General features: G+C 41.9%; 1 protein-coding gene across 1 annotated transcript; it reads left to right on the forward strand.

Moving 5' to 3' along the window:
* The first annotated feature begins 6,300 nt into the window (after window positions 1-6,300).
* On the forward strand, window positions 6,301-16,320 carry LOC144783381 (protein TASOR-like). The gene is made up of 2 exons (XM_078662382.1): window positions 6,301-6,756; window positions 16,151-16,320. The coding sequence occupies exons 1-2, from the start codon at window positions 6,462-6,464 to the stop codon at window positions 16,318-16,320; spliced, it is 465 nt and encodes a 154-aa protein (XP_078518508.1). The 5' UTR covers window positions 6,301-6,461.
* The last annotated feature ends 2,151 nt before the right edge of the window (window positions 16,321-18,471 follow it).

The raw sequence follows: 18,471 nt of genomic DNA on the forward strand, positions 1-18,471 counted from the left end.
CTGTCGGAAGAGCCAAGTTTTTAGGAGATTTCTGAAGCCGAGGAGATTGGTGAAGAAGCGGATTTCCGAGCGGAGGAAATTCCAGAAAGTGGGGGCCAAGGTGGAGAACCTGGCACCACCAGTGCGCTTCCGTCTAAAAAGGGGATAAGAAGAACATTTTTATGCTCTGAGCGAAGATTATGTGTGGGAGCATATTTATTAATCATATTGTTAAAATATTTCGGGCTCTTTCCTTTGAGTGACTTAAAAATAAGACATCCAATCTTAAAGGCACACCGCTGAGCAACCGGCAGCCAGTGAAGTTGCTTCAAGAGGGGAGTAATGTGTTGATGCCGAGGCTGGTGAGCAATCAGACGCGCGGCCTGGTTTTGTACCATCTGTAAATGTTTTAAGAGATAGAGAGGGATGCCAAAGTATGAATTGGCATAGTCGACGTGACCAAGGCAATAGTCACCTGTATCCGAGCGTCATGGGTGAAGAATCTACAGATCTTTTTTATTTTTCGACGTTGGAAGAAGCAGGTGGAGATCACTGATCTAATCTGAGGCTTCAGAGTAAGATCTTGACTGATGACCACCCAAAGGCTTTTAGCCGAGCTAGAAGGGACAGGGGACTGGCCCAGCTACCTGGGCCAGAAATGGGGTCCCCAAGGATTTTTATCAATGCCACCAGTTAGAACCAGCTTTGTTTTGTCCGGATTAAGTTTCAGATGGTTCTCGTTCATCCACTGGTTGATGAACAGCATGGTGGATTAAAAAGCATGGACCGACTCAGAAGAATTACTAATGGAGAAAATAAGTTGAAAATCATCTGCATAGTTGAGGATGCAGACGTTGCGCTCCTTCAGGGTTCGGACAAGAGGAAGGAGGTAAAGATCAAACAACTGGGGAGAGAAGGAGGAGCCCGGAGGGACTCCACAAGAGATTTTAACTCTGGGGGCAGTGAACTGAGCAGTGCAAACTGCCTGAGAGCGATTCTACAAAAAAGAGTTGATCCAGCTTAAAGCAGATCCCGAGATTCCGGCGTCCCTGACACTGTCGACCAAAAGAGAATGGTCGACTGTGTCAAAGGCCGCAGAGAGATCAAGCAGGACGAGGGCCTGTGAAGAACCACTATCAGCCTCACTGTGGAGGGTATCCAGTACTGTAAGGATTATTGCCTCGGTCGAGTGTGCCGGGCGGAAACCTGCTTGATGGGGATCAAGGAATTCTGCTTTTTCCAAGAAGTCAGTGAGAGAGCCTGTGACATAAGCTTCCAATATCTTGGCCAGATAGGGAAGGAAAGAGATAGGGCGGTAGTTAGTCAAAATTAGCGGGTCAGATTCCATCTTTTTCAAGAGGGGAATGACAATAGCCTCTTGGGAGGTTGCAGGGACAACGCCTTGGGATACGGATTAATTAAAGAGATTTAGAGCAGGACTAGGAAGGGTTGTGAAAATGTCCTTCAAAATGCTAGGAGGGCAGCTATCAATAAGTGATCAAGATTTGACTTTTGAGAGAAGATTTAAAAAAGGTACGCTCACAAATTGTAGGGAAGTGCGAGAAAGTACTGTGGTTAGTAATGGGAGGGGGGTCAGGGGACAGCTTTTGACTGATCGGGATACTGGACTTTTTTAAATGTCGATAAAGAAGAGATTTAACGTGTTACAAAAAGTTTGAGAAGGAGGGGGTTTACATAAGGTTCTTTTGGGGTTGGATAACTCATTTACAATGTGGAAAATCTCTTTCGAACGGTTACTAGCCGACAGAATTTTGGAAGAGAAATGCGCCGCTTTGGCCGTTAAAATAGATTTTTTGTAAGTTGGTAAAAAGTTTAAATAGGACTGTTTGTCTTCATGTTTGTAGTTGCTTCGCCACTTTCTTTCCAGTTGTCTTAGGGCTAGTTTTTGATGTTTCAGTTCAGTCCAGAACCATTTCTGAGCATCATGGTGGCGGGGATCTTCCTGAGAGGAGCAAACTTATCACTAGCGGCCAGTAACCAACTAGTGAGCTGTGCATCAGCCAGATCAAGTAGGGAATTAGCCGGAGGGGCTGAGCTCGTGAGGGAATCAAAAAATAAAGATTTATCAATCTTGTTCCATTTTCTCCAAGTACACCCAGCTAGATTAGGGTTTTTATTCACAACATTATCTTGAATAGTGAAGTGAATTATATGGTGGTCAGACCAGGTACATGGTGAGACAGAAACGGGAGACATGGTAATGTTCACAGTCCAGACCTGGTTAAGCATGTGTCCCTTAATATGAGTGGCCGTGGGTACCTGTTGGATTAGGTTTAGTCCTGTAATTAGCTCAACTTTCAACTAATGATTTTCGATTGAGCAGATTGATATAGCCCTAAAGGACGGATTTCAGATCTGTCTCTTTTAAAGAGGCGATTTGGATGAAAGAAAATTGCCTGAAGCTCAAATCCGCCAAATCAGAGCTCCTTTTATTTGTGAGCTGCGATCCATTCGATCTTCTGGGTGGTGGCCTACAGATCTTGGAAAACTATCAGTTCCATCCAAAGTGGTTAGAAATATAGGTGATAAAATTTGAACAATAACTTTCTTTCAAACCACAAATTAGGGCTATTGCAGAAGCTTGCTTTGGCATACTGAAATCCCTTAAAGAGATTGTATAAATCTTACCAGTCCAGACCTGGAAGCAAATTGTTTTAACTCTAGTCACTCTAGACTACAATATGCCAACTCACTTTATCTAGGAGTTCCTGCATATTGTTTTAATTTTATTATTTGCCATTCCATTTGATAACTTTATTTCGGTCAGAGACCATAAAAGTGCAATAAAATATATACAAGCACAATAATAAAACCATAAATACAGTCAAGTTAAAAAGTTATTAAACAATGAGTTATCAAAGAGTAAAGGTATGGGTAAGTATGGGCCATTATTTCATACTAAAAAAAGAGTTCTTCTCCGCCACATGCCATATAAAAAACGGGAAACAGCAAAAACAATGGGAGGGGCAGTATCATAGGTTAAAACTCTTGAAGCCTGTACACATTGTCTGAAACCCAGATTTTTACACAGTGGAAGGATCCACCATTTCCGAATTCCGCGGTATGCCAGGCAGAAAAAAAAGATATGTACAATGTCTTCCCTCCAATAGTTGCAAGCAGGGCAATTGGCCTCCATCGAGTGTGACCATCTGGATGTTAGTGCCCCTATCGGTATGGAGCCATGCCTCAGTTGGGTATATAGTTTTCTTGCAAGTGGAGGCTGTACCAGGTCCAAAAACACCTCCGTCCTGGGACTAACTTTCGTCAACAAAAACTCTGTGGACAGCCTGCCCAAGGAGGTCGAGCAGGTTGTATGACCTTATTTGCATATAACATTGCGGATTACAAGAGACACATGCAGTTTTCAGATCATACATTGTACAAGGTAGTGCAGTAGAGGGAACAGACTGTAGGTGTTTTTGTTCCTCCAACTTTCTCCATGTGCACGTCTCTACACTCCTGCATATTTAATCAACAAACTGCAACTGGTACAAAATGCACCCACAGGGACAATTCTTAACTGCCCTAAGACTCAATCTATCCGCACCAGCCTTAAGCAACTCCACTACTTGCCAATAAGTCAACAAATTAAATTTCAAGCCTTGCTGGTTATATCCTGGGTGGCCCAGAAAAATGACTGGCGTATCTCAGTAGGTTTTGTAAATAGCAGCAAATAAGAGCCCTGCGCACTACCAATTAAGGACTTTTCCAATTATCGAGACTTAACACACCCAGGAGGGGCAGATGCTCCTTTGCGCTTTTAGCAGTCAAACTGTGGAAGGGTTTCCCAGTCGACCTTAGAATTCTGACATTGCAAAGACTGAATTAATTGTGCCTTTGTAAAGGTCTCCTCAGTTCCTATTCCTTTTTCTCCAATCCACTCCGTCTGATTGGCACCTCTTGTATAGCCTATGCTGGAAACACACACTCCGCGCAATAATGCTGAAGTCACAAAATCACTGCAATAAGTCTGTTAATTGTTACCTTCCATCAGTATGCAATCCTGCTCAAATTCAGACAACAGATTGCTACCTCATATTGATACGCAAGTCAAAAGAGGGGTTACAGTGTTAAGTTTGAATTGAGCAAAAATTCCCAAGGAGTTAAGTGATTACAAAATAAGGAACTCAGCCAGTGTAAGCAGTGGATGTAACCAACTACACAGATTCGCACCATGCTCTTGGTTTAATAAGATAAGCATTTTTACTTCCAATGTGCCATAACGGTCACTCTGATAATGACAACTCTGAGCCGACCCCTGTGCAGCTGCAAATAGTAGTGATATAGGAAATGATGTGAAGCATATACTTAGCCCCCTAATCCTAAAACACAGCATCGGACTTTAGAGTACATGTTCTCTAGCAGCATGTGCTGAGGACATAATCCTGCTGCATAAAATGTAATTATTCAGAAACCTGTAACAATTTTGCAGACTATAAATAATCTGGGCTGAAAACATGAGTATTATAATAACATTTCTATTGTCTATATAATATTTTTGGAACATAAAGTAGTATTCTCTTGAGTTCTGATGAAGGGTATTCGAAAATGAATACTATTTCTTTATATGATAGGCTCCATTCACATTGGAAGATGACCCGGCCATCTACTCCTTCAAAAGGTATGGCCAAAACATACCATGGATGGGAGGGGACCACCCAAGAAGCTGCTATTTAGCACACAAGGGTCTGCAGAATCCCTGTACCAGATGGTCTCTCCCTAGAGATTTCATTAGGAGCTCGGAGGATTGGGAGGGGAAAGAGAATAGTTGGAAATAGATACCTTAAAACAATTGAGGCTTTCAATAACATTTATGAAATGTTGGTGCATGTAGAAGAGTGATTGTTTTGCCAATACAAGATGTATAACCAGGAAATGAATTGGACCACACTAGGAGCAGTAAGTCTGGTCATTTTATAGGATTGGCTAAGGTCACGATTGAATACTTACCTACCATCAAAAATACCCTGCTTAACCTACTGCATTGGGCACATTTATTTCAAATTTAAGAGATGTAAAGACTCCATGCCTTAACTGAAAAGCTCCTAGGTGCCGAATTGTTAATTTGTTTTCAGCTTTGTCTTGAACTGTTGTCATCCAGTTTGCTCCTGAATAGGTAGTCTGGCTGCTGGGGGAAAGGCTCTGCCAAAGAAGTGAGTCCCCCTCCTGTGGAACAAGGAGCGCATATTTTAAAGTTTCGTTAATTGGGCTGGAGTTGTGCCAAGAGGAGCCTTGCAGAACGCACAGCTTCCAACGTCAGCTATGTGACACACACATACTTCAAAGCCTGCAGATGTCCCAAAATGTTGCTCGCCGATGCTTATTAGCATGAATGGCCACATCTGGAAGAAAGCATAAGCGACGGCCATTGCACATACCCTCATCCCCGGGACAACAGGCACCCTGCTGTCCCCCAAAAAGCCCCACAATAGACAAGAGCCATAAAGCGACGCGTTGGTAAAAGTCTGCCGCCATTTCAAATGTGTTTTTAACAGAGCAAGTTCTCCAGACGCCATGGTGGAATGGTCCTTCGAAAATGAGCAGCTGATCCACAACCACCTTTAAATCAAATAGCACCTGAACACCATATAATGATTATGCCAGTCAACAAGCGACTGGTTCGAATATGGGGTTGACAAAAATATGACTAAATTCACTTTCATGTATTGGACGAAAGCACTCGATAAAATTCATAACATACGAGCCGTGCGGGTCCGTCTCAATGGGCACCGATTTCCGAGATGAAAACGAACGTGAAAGCTGAGCACTCGTCCCCAGAGTCAGTGGTAACAGCCATGTTGGTTTTCACTCAGCAAAGGGAGTTGCAAACGTGCAGACCTTCCTACTGCCGCAGCATAAACGGTCGTTGCCCTTGCCGTTAAACCGTCCAAGAAACGCAAAAAAATCCTCGCCCGTAAAATTGAAAAAATATTAATATATATTAAGCAGATGCCCCCTACGCCTAATAGTTTACGCGGTAGTTTTGGTGGGGAAAATCCTACAACGAAAGCTTCCTAAACGCGCGTAAACGGAGTTTGCAGGAATTCTTAGCGACGTTGATTTTTAATAACCAGAGCGGGAGAAAAGTGGCAACTAAATCGGTCCTTGGAAAACGCCTTCATTCAAGAAAAAATCTGTACATTACAAAAGAACATCGCCCTTCTTCCCGAGCTTGGAGCAGACTGGAGAAAAACATCGAAGTGCGCAACACTTTCCGTGAGTGACGGGCATGAGCCGGACGCTGATTGGAAGAAAGGCCGCTTACTCTACACTCCCACTGCTGCGTCACTGTAGTCATTCGCTATTAGAAAGCTAGTCCGGAGCGGAGAAGAACGCCACTGTGAGATGGCGACTTGGGGTTCGGAGTACGGCTGTAACTGTGAAAATTTTACTGGAAAAAAAACTTCATCGTAGAGGGACGACACTCACTTCTGTATTCCCCACTCTCACTTTTCTGAACCATGTCCACCAACGTAAAGAAAGAATCTTCTAAGGAAGCGGAGAAACAGCTTGACGGTCATGTCATAGAGCAAAGGACAGCAAGTGTGGTTCAGCTAACCGAGGAAGTGATGCCGGCCAGCCAAAATGGCGAACGCACTGAAAAAGACGAACCCGCGCCAGCTAATGGCAGCACGCAGCAAGCGAGGATCAGTACGGCAGAGCGACTCCGAGAGGAACATGAAACTCAGAAGACACCGGATGAGCCCGCGCCTCGGAGACCTTTTCAGATCCCCCGGAAAAACAGAGAAAAGAAAGGTTGTTCAAACTCTCACCCCTCCTCCCCCTTTTCGTGTTTTCACTTGAATCTGTTACCACACGTTACATCAGCTGCATGCTTTCTTCAGAGGTAGCTAGGCGGCAGTAAGGGAAGCAGCAACGCGAAAGCCAGGCAGGTTGTCTCTGAGATAACTTTGGTGCAGACTTCAGACCAGAGCTGCTGTTGAACTCGGCTCAGAAGATGTTGAGGCTGGTAGTTTCCCAATCATGGTGCCAGAAATTACCATAGAATTTGAAGCGTGTAAAACGCTCATTAATTCTTTATCTGGTTTCATTTTTAATTTCCCTTTTTATTGAATGCAAACTTAGCCATTTTATTATTAGAAAGGATGGGCCACGTATATGTGGAGCATTCTGAGAAACATATTCAGCTGAGGCCTGCATTGTAAAAAAGCCTAAACTTTGATGTCCATTCTAAATTCAAATACCTACCTAGATGAAATGATAGGTGTCTTCCCATGCCTTTATCTTGGATTGGAAAACACATAGTGGCACTGTTAGATGTCATTGGGTGTTCATGGTACTACTGAGTGATTTTGCATCTTGACGTGTTGAAAATGGGGTCAGGTCAAATAAAAAAAACATGACTTGTATTCTGTATTACTGCAGTACCTTTCTGTGATGTTTACTTCATAAAATTTATAATTGTTTTTGAGCTTTGATGCCACAAACAATCATAGTGACCATGGAACTTAATAAATAAAACAAACTGGGTACAAAAATAAGCCGGTGTCTGAATCCAGTGTATTTGTCATCTTGTTTAACATTTAGTTCGGAAAATCAAATAAAGAAGAATGCAAAATATACTTTGAAGGAATCTTTTTCCGTCATAGACCTACTTGTTCTACAGCAGTCCTTGAGTCCAAGTTTGGATCTATAGACGTATCGTTATTAACGCTGCACAGGCGACCGACACTTTCGGAAGTGTTGAATGTATCTGACTGATAAACTGCATTATAAGAAGTTGAGTTTGTCAACATACCGAAAAGTTGTGCAACGAATGAAAATGGTCCATATGCTACAAAACGCCAAAGCTTATCTGTTTCGGGAAGGATTTTGACAAATTCTTGCTGCCGTTCCTTTCCAATTGTTCGCCACTTAACTCCATTTCAAGACTTTTTTTTTTGAACATTTTAAGCAATATTTTAAGGTATTTGCTTTGAGGGCGATTTAGCCCATAGAGAAACATCTGGATGGAAACCGTGCCTTTCCAAAGAAATATTTAATGTCACCTGTGGTCTGAAGTGGGCTCCTCCGATTTAAGTCTTTATAGTGTACCAGAAATGCAGTCGGACATGACTGAATAAGTGGCCGTTATTTTTGTTTGAAATTCAGCAAGAGCAATCACATTTTTATTTGTTGGAGAATTGGAAAAAATCTACGTTGGTGTTTGAAATTGATGCAACCTTGGATTCACCTTACAAATGATCTCGGCCTTATGTAAATTGAAGCCAACATATCCAATAAACATTTTTGCGTGTTAACTATTATTTGCATTACCATCCGCTGTTTTTGAATGCTAAGCTTCATTTTTCCAATGTTTGTGTATATTGTCTTCAGTTTGAGAGATAGAGAGGCCATTTTTTTTTGGACCTCGACTATCTCTCACGTGACAGGACTTCTTCCGATATCTTGGCAGGTCCTCTAATTGTCGGAATTTCAGAAGACTTGGACCATATTTTTCGCGGCACCCTGACGATTTGCTTTATGACGATTTGCTTTATGACACAGCACTCGTGTTAGGATGAAAATGCCAATTAGATCTCTTTTGCGTTTATTTGCCTGTTCTCTTCTCAGACAAATGTATTCAAGGAAACCAGCGTGGTGACTTGTGTATTGAAGATTGGTTGATAGAACCGGGCTTTCTGTGGACGGATTTAAACTACAATCTGGTGACTGCAAGCACTTTCTATTTTTTAAGAGATTTGTTGAGTTTTTTTAAAGCACTAATATGATGAAATTGGGCTTTGTAAAATTGAGGTAATAGATCAGGTTCAGTAAGAAGAACTCTGCACTTCTTGAGAGCATGCAGTTATATTTTGTATCTGCTTGATACTAGAGAAATCGCACAAACAAGAATTTACTTTCAACAAGCAGTTGGTCGGGTATTGAACTTTCAGTCAAGTGGGTTAGTTGTTAATTTGTTTGTAGTGGGACAATAGTTTATACAGTATGTTTTGTAAGAGGGCTGTTGGCTCAATTTTATTTTTCCCTTGGGGGAAAAAAGTGTGATTCTTGCTTTGTTGCAAGTATCTCACTTTTTAATATGAGGCAAATTGTTGCAATTCAGATGCCTTCTTTTTAAATTGCAAATATGTTAGGCAATCTGTAGTTTCCTGAAATAATTTTTACAATTTGTAGTGTTCTAGAATGGGCAGAAGTAAGTCAAGGGACATTCCATCTCTATGTAACCAGAATAGTATGTGGGGTAATCCTTTGCAGAGTTGGACCAGAAGAAATGGAAGGCTACACAGTATCGTAGTCTTTGTATAGTGGAGCCAGAGCATACGTTGAGCTCCATCAAACACTGCACTTCTTTCAAGTGGTTTGTCTTTTGATGCTGACCCCCCCCCCCCCCCTCCCCAGTTCTTCCAGTTTGGTGATCGAACTGTGTTGCATGTGCACAATGCATATTTTAGCTGATGTGAGTTCTGTAATAGAGTCAGCAGAGCCTGTGAAAATACATATTTGAGGTAGCTTTCTCCTTGAGGAATAATGCAACTAATAGTGATGTTTTGGGAGGAAATAATATGGTCTTAACTTGAAGTAGGTGCTGACTGTTTCTCCATTTTGAAGGTAATGTTGGTGTTCCCCACAAAGGTGATAGCCAGTGTATGCTTCTTTCATGATGCTGATTGGTGGGATTAGGTCGGTGATGAAAGATCTATGAGAGGGTAAGCCCTTATAGGATCCTGAAGTCGATTAAACATTTTCCGATGGGGAGGACAAAAAGCCAGCATTTTTTTTGAGAATGCAGTTCTGACTCCATTTAGAGGTTGCCTTAGGTGTCGTTTGCCAGCTTGGAATGGTGAATTCAGTTATAATTGATTTTTTTTAGATGGTAGCAGTTCAATTTGGCAATTTCGATAAGAAATAACTTGTCGGACTACAGCGATGTGGGTCTTTTGGTACATATGGACCAGGGAAGAGAGTTCCTTCAAATATCAGCAGCCACAGCCAGGTTAAAGAGCTAAATTGTGTGGTTGATATCAAAAGCTGCTAAGGGGCTAGTAGAATGAAGGTGGGTATCTCGCCGTCTCCAGACACTGTCTGATGGGGATCATAGATTTCCTTGTTTTCACTTGCGTTATTGGTCAGATAAGGGACCAAAATGGTTTACCGAATTGTGTAAGCTTTTCATGACCAGTGCAACGTTTGACGTGGATGTTTGTAAATAGGAAGGTATTCACCTGGTTATGATACGAGCAAAAATGTGAATGCCTCAATTGAAAAACTATATATGTGCACAATTAAAATGTAGTTTGCTTTGCCTAATATGCACTGTAACTGTCACATCCATTACACTGCTGTCATGGGGCTTTGGGAGGTGACCGAGAACCGTGGTTTTGTTGTGGGAAAAGGATATTAGGTTTTAGCGTCATTCTCTGGAGGGTTTGGCAGTTGAATTGGGGTAGTTCATAATTAATAATTCCAGATTTCTAAAGTGCGATTCATCACCCCTAAGGGAATCCAGGGGCTGGGCCGGTTGGGTAGATTAAGTGAACTATTGCCCGTAGTCAGATGGTACTGAGCTGAACCTCTCCCGGCACAGGGGATCGAACCGTGAACCTCGTGCTCCAGAGACGGCCGCACTTGCAGCTGCGCCACACCTCTCCAGTTTGTCCGTTCTAGTTCGAAACAATACGATTTTTCTGCTTTCGTCCAGAGTTAGAATCACTGTACTGAAAGTTGGCCTATGTTTTGGCCAACGGGTACTTGGGATTTTAGCCATCTTTACATTTCATAAGGCTGAGCCTTGTTGTGAATCAGCTATTTTACTGCTGATATTGGACTTTCTTTTGTGTGGCGTAGGGAACAGTGGAGTTGGTTACCTAGGAAAATCTCACAACTTTTTGAGTGGGTAAAAAAATAGCTAGTCTTCTGTGGCTAAAGAGCATAGTCTTCCACTGGGAGGATTGACGGTTTTTGTGTTGCCGGTTAAAGCTTAATGCTTGGCTCCCCATCTGTAGAATTTAGAACGTCAGATTCTGTAAAGTTGAGTTGATGGTTATTAGTTGTAATGGTCGTCATTGTTCAGAGACGTAGGAGAATGAAAATATTCCCTGAGTTCCAGATTATTCATGTCTATTATTACTGTGCGTTGGAACTTTTAAGACTTTATCAGTGCAGTAGATCCAGTACCATGGATGTGTCTATAAAGAATCTCTTGGTGAATGCCATGAAGTAGCGAGGAGTTTTCTGCAATAAAACTCGATTCCTTGATGGCAGACCTTGCTTTAAGTGAGTGAGTAAATGCCAAAGGCTGTGAAATGAGGGTTATAGTAGTCCCTTTTGTGAAACTTTGGGGGCTGTGGTCTCTCTGTGACTGTTGCCAAATTGGCAGAGATAGCACTTGGAATAGAATATGACCTTGGTCATTGGGTGTTTCAGGTTCCAAAGGCCAGGAAAGCGCCATGTGCTAAGTAAGTGGCAAACAAAGGGTTGGAAGGTTTTTCATCTTGTGTAGTGCAGCCTGATGTTTGAGCAACTTTCTTGTTCGTTGATTGCTTTTCTATGAAAAACCCTTTGGAGACCATAGCTAATTCCTTGGTTTTAATTATTAGGGTGGTTAATGATCGAACATAGTTTGGGCAGATTTCGATCATCTAATCGAAGATTTGCTGGGCTGTATTGAAGGATGGACTTGATCAACATGAATTGTTTGCTGTGACAAACGTTGGTCATAGTCCACTAGGTTAAAGTAATTGACTTTTAAAAATGTTCTGTTGTATCAGTCTGCTCGTACGAAATGATGCATGACTGTTAATTTGTAGCTTCAAGCGATTAGCTGTTATATGACTTTCTTCAGATCTGAACTAATGTGAGTCTGTCCAGTCTTCTATTGTGGCTTATGAAATTCAACAAGGGTATTTCATTAATTCAATTTTTCTGTATAAATCTTGATGAATAGTTTTGACAGGCCATGGAGTGCTAAAACACTTTGTTGGTCGAAAGATTGGGCCGTGTGACTTCATTTCTTGTCATGGTAGCAGATATTTCTAAGTTTCCTCACCAAGTGAGCCATAGTCTTGTTATGCACTTCCTTTCCTCTTTTTATTCTTTGTTTGTGGAGGACTCCCTTTAGCCATCCTCCATCCATGGTTAATTTTGTTTCCTTGCAGGATCCCTTTGTTTGCAAGAAAATATTCTTTGCCTATCTAATTCGACAGTTCTTTTTGGATAAATTGCTCTGTACCTTTGACGATGAATGCAGGATCTCTTTTTTTCTTCTTTTTGTTTTTTTTCTGTCCTTTGTTAGCCCATCCTTTTTTTGGATGTTATTTCAGGCCTTTTGATAAACTATTTAATTATTTATAGGGTAAGATTCAAAGAATGTCACATTTTAAGTCTTTATCCTCTAGGAATAACATTTCTATTTTTACCAGCTAATTCGATAATCTTTGTAATGGAAGAATGATAACATTTTTTGAATTTTAGTCATATATTTCCTTAATTTGACTACATTACATTCAAGTAGAAAGAATGGAATAACTGCTTTGCAGGAGGAGTTAAAATGCTATTTTATTGAAGTTTATCAGTCAGGATCTTTGACTATTAATCCTAGACCTTTGTCGTCATCTTTCAAATGACACGTTATTGAAGATTTTTGTTTAACCTGAAACTTTTTGCCTAACTGATTCAGCCATGTTTTGATAATTTCAATACTTTGTCCTGGACTCCCATTTTTTTAAAAATCTGGTCACCAAATTTATAGGTCTGGTTTGTTACATTTACGGCAAATTATTTTTTGCTGGTGCATTGTCAAATCAAGATTATTCCTTGATTTAAGTAGTGTTGGGACTGTTTAATAATCTTTTGTGTTGATTTCATCAGACTTTGCTATGTGCTTCAGTATGTTTGCTGAAATTTGTATTTAGCACTTTCATATCTTCAGCCCACTTTAATTAGTAATTTCAAGGATTTTGGCCAAACCATAATAGTTTCAATCTGTAGAGCCTTCTCCACCCCTAAAATATACACTTCACCTCAATCAATCATTCAGGGGTTTGTTAAGCATACTCACCCGTAAGGGTCTCAAGGGCAGGATCCATTCCATTAAGGAGGGGATCTGCCGAAGAGCCAGGTTTTGAGGTTTCTTGCGAAGATGGAGAGCAATGTTGTCTGTCTGAGGTGGAGCGGCAGCACGTTCCAGGCTTTGGACGCGAGGAAGGGAAAGAGCGGCCTCTCGATCTGGTCTTTCTGGTGCGGGGGACCACAGCGTAGGAGAGCTGGGCTGATCGTAGGGTCCTTTGGGCTGCGTGGAACTTGAGTCGGCTGTTCAAGTATGCTGGTCCGGTGTCATGGAGGGCCTTGTGTGCCTCGTGAGTATCTTGAAGGTGATTCTCCCCTCGATGGGGAGCCTGTGGAGTGTGCGCAGGTGCTGGGAGATGTGGCAGTGTTTTGGCAGGTTGAGGACCAGTCTTGTGACTGCGCTCTGGATGTTCTGTAGCTTGCCGGTGAGGTTTTTGTTTATTCCGGCGTAGAGTGCGTTGCCGAGTCTGCTAGTAACGAGGGCGTGAGTGACGGTCTTTCTGTGTTTGAGGGGGCTCCATTTGAAGGTCTTATGTAGGAGGCATCGGCTGTGGAAGCAGAAGGACGAGACATAGTTGATCTGGAGGTCCATTTAAACTCGGAGTCCAGGATGATACCCAGGTTGCGTGCGTGGTCCATGAGGGTTGGCGGGTTTCTGAGGGTGGGGGGGGGGGCACCATGTGTCGCTCCAGGTGTCAGGGTTTGGGCCCATGATGAGTACTTCTGTTTTGTTGGTCTTTAGTTGTAGGCAGCTGTTTTTCACTCATTTGGCGACGCCTTACTTGCCTTCTCGATAGTTGTGTCTGGCGGTGTTGGGTTTGTTGGATAGGAAGAGGATGAGTTGGGTGGCGTCTCCGTAGGTTCCGACGATGGGTGTGAGTGGAGCCATGTAGACGTTGAAGAGCGTCTGTCTGAGGGAGGAGCCCTGGGGGACTCAGCAAGTAGTAGGAGTAGGGTCCGAGAGGAAAGGGGGGAGTCTGACCCGCTGCCTTCTGCCGGAGAGGAAGGAGTGGATCCATTTGAGGGCCATGTCCTGGATCCCTGCGTCAAAGAGTCTGCGTATTAGGGTGCGGTGAGAGACTGTGTCAAACCGCTGAGAGGTCGAGGAGGATGAGGACTAAGATTTCTCCTTTGTTCAGTAGGGTGCGGATGTCGTCTGCTGCGGCGAGGAGGGCGGTTTCCGTACTGTTTTTTTTTCTGAGGCCGGATTGGGAGTAGTTGAGGATGTTGTGCTCTTTGATGAATGTGGCGAGTTGGCTGTTGATGGCTTTCTCGATGACTTTCGATGGGAATAGGAGCAGGGAGTTGGGTCTAGTTTTTGAGGTCGGTAAGGTCCACCGAGGGTTTCTTCAGGAGTGGGTTGACTTCTGTGTGTTTCTAGTTGTCGGAGAACGAGGCGGTCGCCAGGGAGCGATTGACAGTGTGACGGAGCATGGGTGCGATGGTGTTGGCGGCTCTGTTGAAGATGTGGTCCCTGGGAGCCCCTGAGTGGATTGACTTCATTGTCTTCAGTGTGTCTTCGGTGGTGAGTTCTGTCCAGTTGTCAAACGCTGGTTTCCGGGTGTCGGGGTGGTTGGTGAGAGTTCAGTGTGTTGGTTGTGTTCGTCGAAGTTTTCGTAGATGCTCTTGATTTTGTGGTGGAAGAAGGTGCTGAGTTTGTCGCAGAGGTCTTGTGAGGGAGGGATGTCAGTAGACTCGCTGGTGGGTTGGGCAAACTCCTTGATGATGTTGAAGAGTTCCTTGCTGTTGTGTCCATGGGTAGAGATTCTGTCTTCAATCGCTTTTCCCCTTATTTCTCTGATGAGTTGGTGGTGGGCGTTGGTGGCGTCTATGAAGTGGTTGTGAGCTTCTGTGGATTTGGTGTTCCTCCAGGCCTTTTCGAGGCGGCGGCAAGTGCGTTTGGACTCTCGAAGTTCGGTGGTGAACCATCTGGCTTTCTTGGTGCAGGTATTGTTTTTTTTTTCTTGAGAGAGGCTATGGTGTTGGCGCTGTCCGAGATCCATCTATGCAGGATTCGGGCTGCGGTGTCAATCCTTAATACTCTGCTGTCTCCCAATTAGAGCCGCTTTCTTCAGGTGTCTGTGCACATCTTATTTTTTTCCAAATTTTGGAGTGTTTCTAGTTTTTTTTTTGTTGCTAGCCAGTTCTTCACTACAAGCCATGTGCTGTGTCTAGTGTCTTTTTATTTGTTCAGAGTTTACCGAATTGCTATAGCTGTTCTCAATTCTCTCTTTTTTTTTTTTACTATGCGCTGCCTAGTTTACTAATGCTTGTGTTCTTGTTGTTGCGAAAAACAAAACTTACTCCAGTAATAGTATACACCAATCCAACTGTTAATAAGTTGCATCAAGTAAGTCAGTCCACTGTATACCATTTTAAAATATGCACTTCTCATTTTACATCATCAGCATTTTATTTGGCTGTTTATAATCGAAACCACTGAAATTATGTGAAGCTGTGGCATTGTGCATACTTTTGGATTTCCTCTACTTGACACAGTTCATCATCTGCCACAAAATGTGCTCATTTGAACAAATAAAATAGTTTCAAGGTCAAACAGATTCAGAAGTTTCTAAAAGCGCTGCTACATGTTGCTGCACAGTCGTTGGCACATAGCAAAGGTTATGTAGACAACCTTTCTTCTGGCAATTGCTGTATTTAGGTATTAAACTGATACTAATTAGGTGAATCATTTGATCAGACAGTGGTTTTAACCTAAGTAGAAATTATACAAAATTAGTGAAATGCTTTCTGCATTACACCACACACTTTGCCTCATATTCCAAGAACCCTGTTCATAATTGAAAGTACGTATTCCCTACTAGTCTAAAACATATAACATACGTAATTCTAATAGTTTGGCTTGCACTAAACTAACTCTTCCCACATACATTATATTAACTTGTAGGATCAAAAGCATAACTGATGCATTTATGTGCAGCATTTAACTTTCCTGCTGCATCATCTGATATTTTTGGAAAGCTAACATTTCCCCCTTCTTTATATTGTACAATTTGTAGTATGATGGCGTTTTAGTAGCTGAAAAAAATGTGCCCCTGTGCTAAAGCATGCTGTTATATTATCTTCCATATCTTAATATTTATTTTTATTTCATTTTCAGCCCTTTTCCAGCCAATTATTTCAGGATCTCGAGAATTTGAAGACGTTTTGAAAATTCTGCATTCATCCTATTTGGAGCCAAATTCTGTGGCTAATTTCACTTACAAAAAAGCCAGCTTGATTCATAGTGAATTCTTGGAAAAGGAGGTTAGTGTAAAAAAATACTTCTAATAGTATTGTAAACCTCGAAGTAATAACTTAACCATGTCACCATGGTGATAATTGGCAAGGGACAGTCTTGAGAACCTTACACACAACCAGATGCGAAAACTAAGACAGGTAGGCCTTTTGCCCTCTACCATCTACAAGTACTTGGAAAATCTCAGACCAAAACACAAAAAAAGACAGCATGTGTTGTAACATTAAAAGGCTAATTGATTTCTGCAGAAATTATTTAGCTTTGGGGGGGAAAACAGGTTGTGATGGCATTTCTGATATTATAATTTGTGTAGTTTGAGGTGGAAGTCAACTATCGGAGTGGATGCCTTATGTATGAGACTAAAGGGGATGGAATATGGAGTAAACCGTTAAACTAACCCTACAGAATTGTGATTGGTGGACACATTCCCTCAAACTTTCATTTAATTAAATGACCGTGAAATAGTTTTTTGCAGCATGTCTGCATATATCCTCTGTAATCTTCCTGGGATTTACGGAATGCTGGGCACGTTTTGACACCTTGAGTACTTGATTTTTCTTGCTTTTCCCTACCTTTTTGGAGTGTAAACATTTGAATTTCTAATCCATTATCCATGGGAGCAGGGATTCATTTTTTCAAAGGGACTCAGCAATAGATCATTGCATCATAGAAAATGTACAAAAAATACAATCTGTACCATAATGGTATATGGCCATTCTAGAACATAAAGTAAATTGAATAGGAACATGTACGAAATTGGGATTAATGAAAAATGTGCAAAATACATTATTATGAAAAATTGAGATGAAAATGAAGGTAATGCCTGAACAATAAAACATAAATACAGTATAACATATGTAACACAAGCATTTAAAAAGCAACTTGTAAGTAAGTGGACAGTAACTTGTAAAGGCCATCTTGTATAAGGAATAGAGTGCATTGAAATAAATGTCAACACAAAAGATTTACTGGAGAAGTCCAGAATTTAAAAGATCAGAATGAGGGTTAGAAGAGCCAAATGTTTGCCCTGGCCAGTTTGATACCAGGCTGCAAATCCACCCAACTTTTTTTCAACTAGGAATCGTACCCTAAAGTTATATAAAGTAATAACACATGCACCAGTATTTGAAAAAGAATACATTGAGACCTCTGGCATACCTGTACTACTCACTGTGAAAGTTTTAGATATGCGTAGCTTTGAGACCGGTGTTTAAGACACGACTGGATATTAGCAAAATGTAACTCTCCAGTCGAAACACAAAAAAGTCATAATTTGATAATCCATGGGCCTTAAAAGTTTATCACTTCTTCAAAATAAGGTTTTGTAAAGGGAGAAGCAGATTTGCTGTCTCTTTCGAAGTATGTCCCTCTGTGGGAAATGACCTCCTCAAATCATCTAAAAATCCTCTAAACCTCTCTGTGTCACTAAGATTGAGTACTCATTAAAAAACAAATGTATATAAAAAAAAATATTTTATACAACTGAAAAATCAGCACTAAGGAAGTCATGCATGTTACAGTAAGTAGAGCTCAAATAGTTGCAGATATGATCATTATCATTGGACCCATTTCCCCTCCCTTCCAGTGATCCATTGAAAGCCAGTGCATGCCGGTGGTAACTGTCCTCGTAGTGAAGGGACTGTGTCTTGGACCAATGAACAGTCACTGGTAAATTATTAGAATAGTCTTGTGAAACGTTATGGACTCTAGTCTAAGTCTCCTGTGTCTTGTGACTGGCGGACTGTTGCGTGTCACTCCCCATATCCAACCCAAAGTTTTTTCTCCAGGGGTCTTATATCTTGTGGAATTTCCACCCACTGCTATGATATGTGACTTGCTCGACCGTCGTGTATAAGTCCATCCCCATAGTCCATTCCTGCATGGGCGGTCTGTCGGCCACTTCCCAGTTCCTAGCTATGTCCTGTTTGGCCACCACCAGCCCCAAAGAGGCAAAGATAACTGATTTCTAGTTACGTCTACTTCGCTAGGGATCCCCAAAAGAACTAATTTGGGTTCCATCGGCAACGTTACCCCCAAGACCATTCCTAATACGCCAATCACATGCGTCCAGTTTGGCCGGAGTGCTGGGCATGCCCAAATCATATGATAGAAATCACTGTTGGCGATCTTGCACATCAGACACAGCGGCGACTCTGCTCTCCCTATCCTATGGAGTCTTTCCC

This window comes from Lissotriton helveticus, chromosome 9, assembly GCF_964261635.1.
Source record: "Lissotriton helveticus chromosome 9, aLisHel1.1, whole genome shotgun sequence".
Lineage (NCBI taxonomy): Eukaryota > Metazoa > Chordata > Amphibia > Caudata > Salamandridae > Lissotriton > Lissotriton helveticus.

What these genes read in the sequence shown, in the direction of transcription:
- LOC144783381 (XM_078662382.1), top strand. Translation starts at nt 6,462, where the DNA reads ATGTCCACCAACGTAAAGAAAGAATCTTCTAAGGAAGCGGAGAAACAG. An exon ending in GAAAAACAGAGAAAAGAAAG is followed by an intron (nt 6,757 to 16,150) that starts GTTGTTCAAACT and finishes TTTCATTTTCAG; the next exon opens with CCCTTTTCCAGCCAATTATT.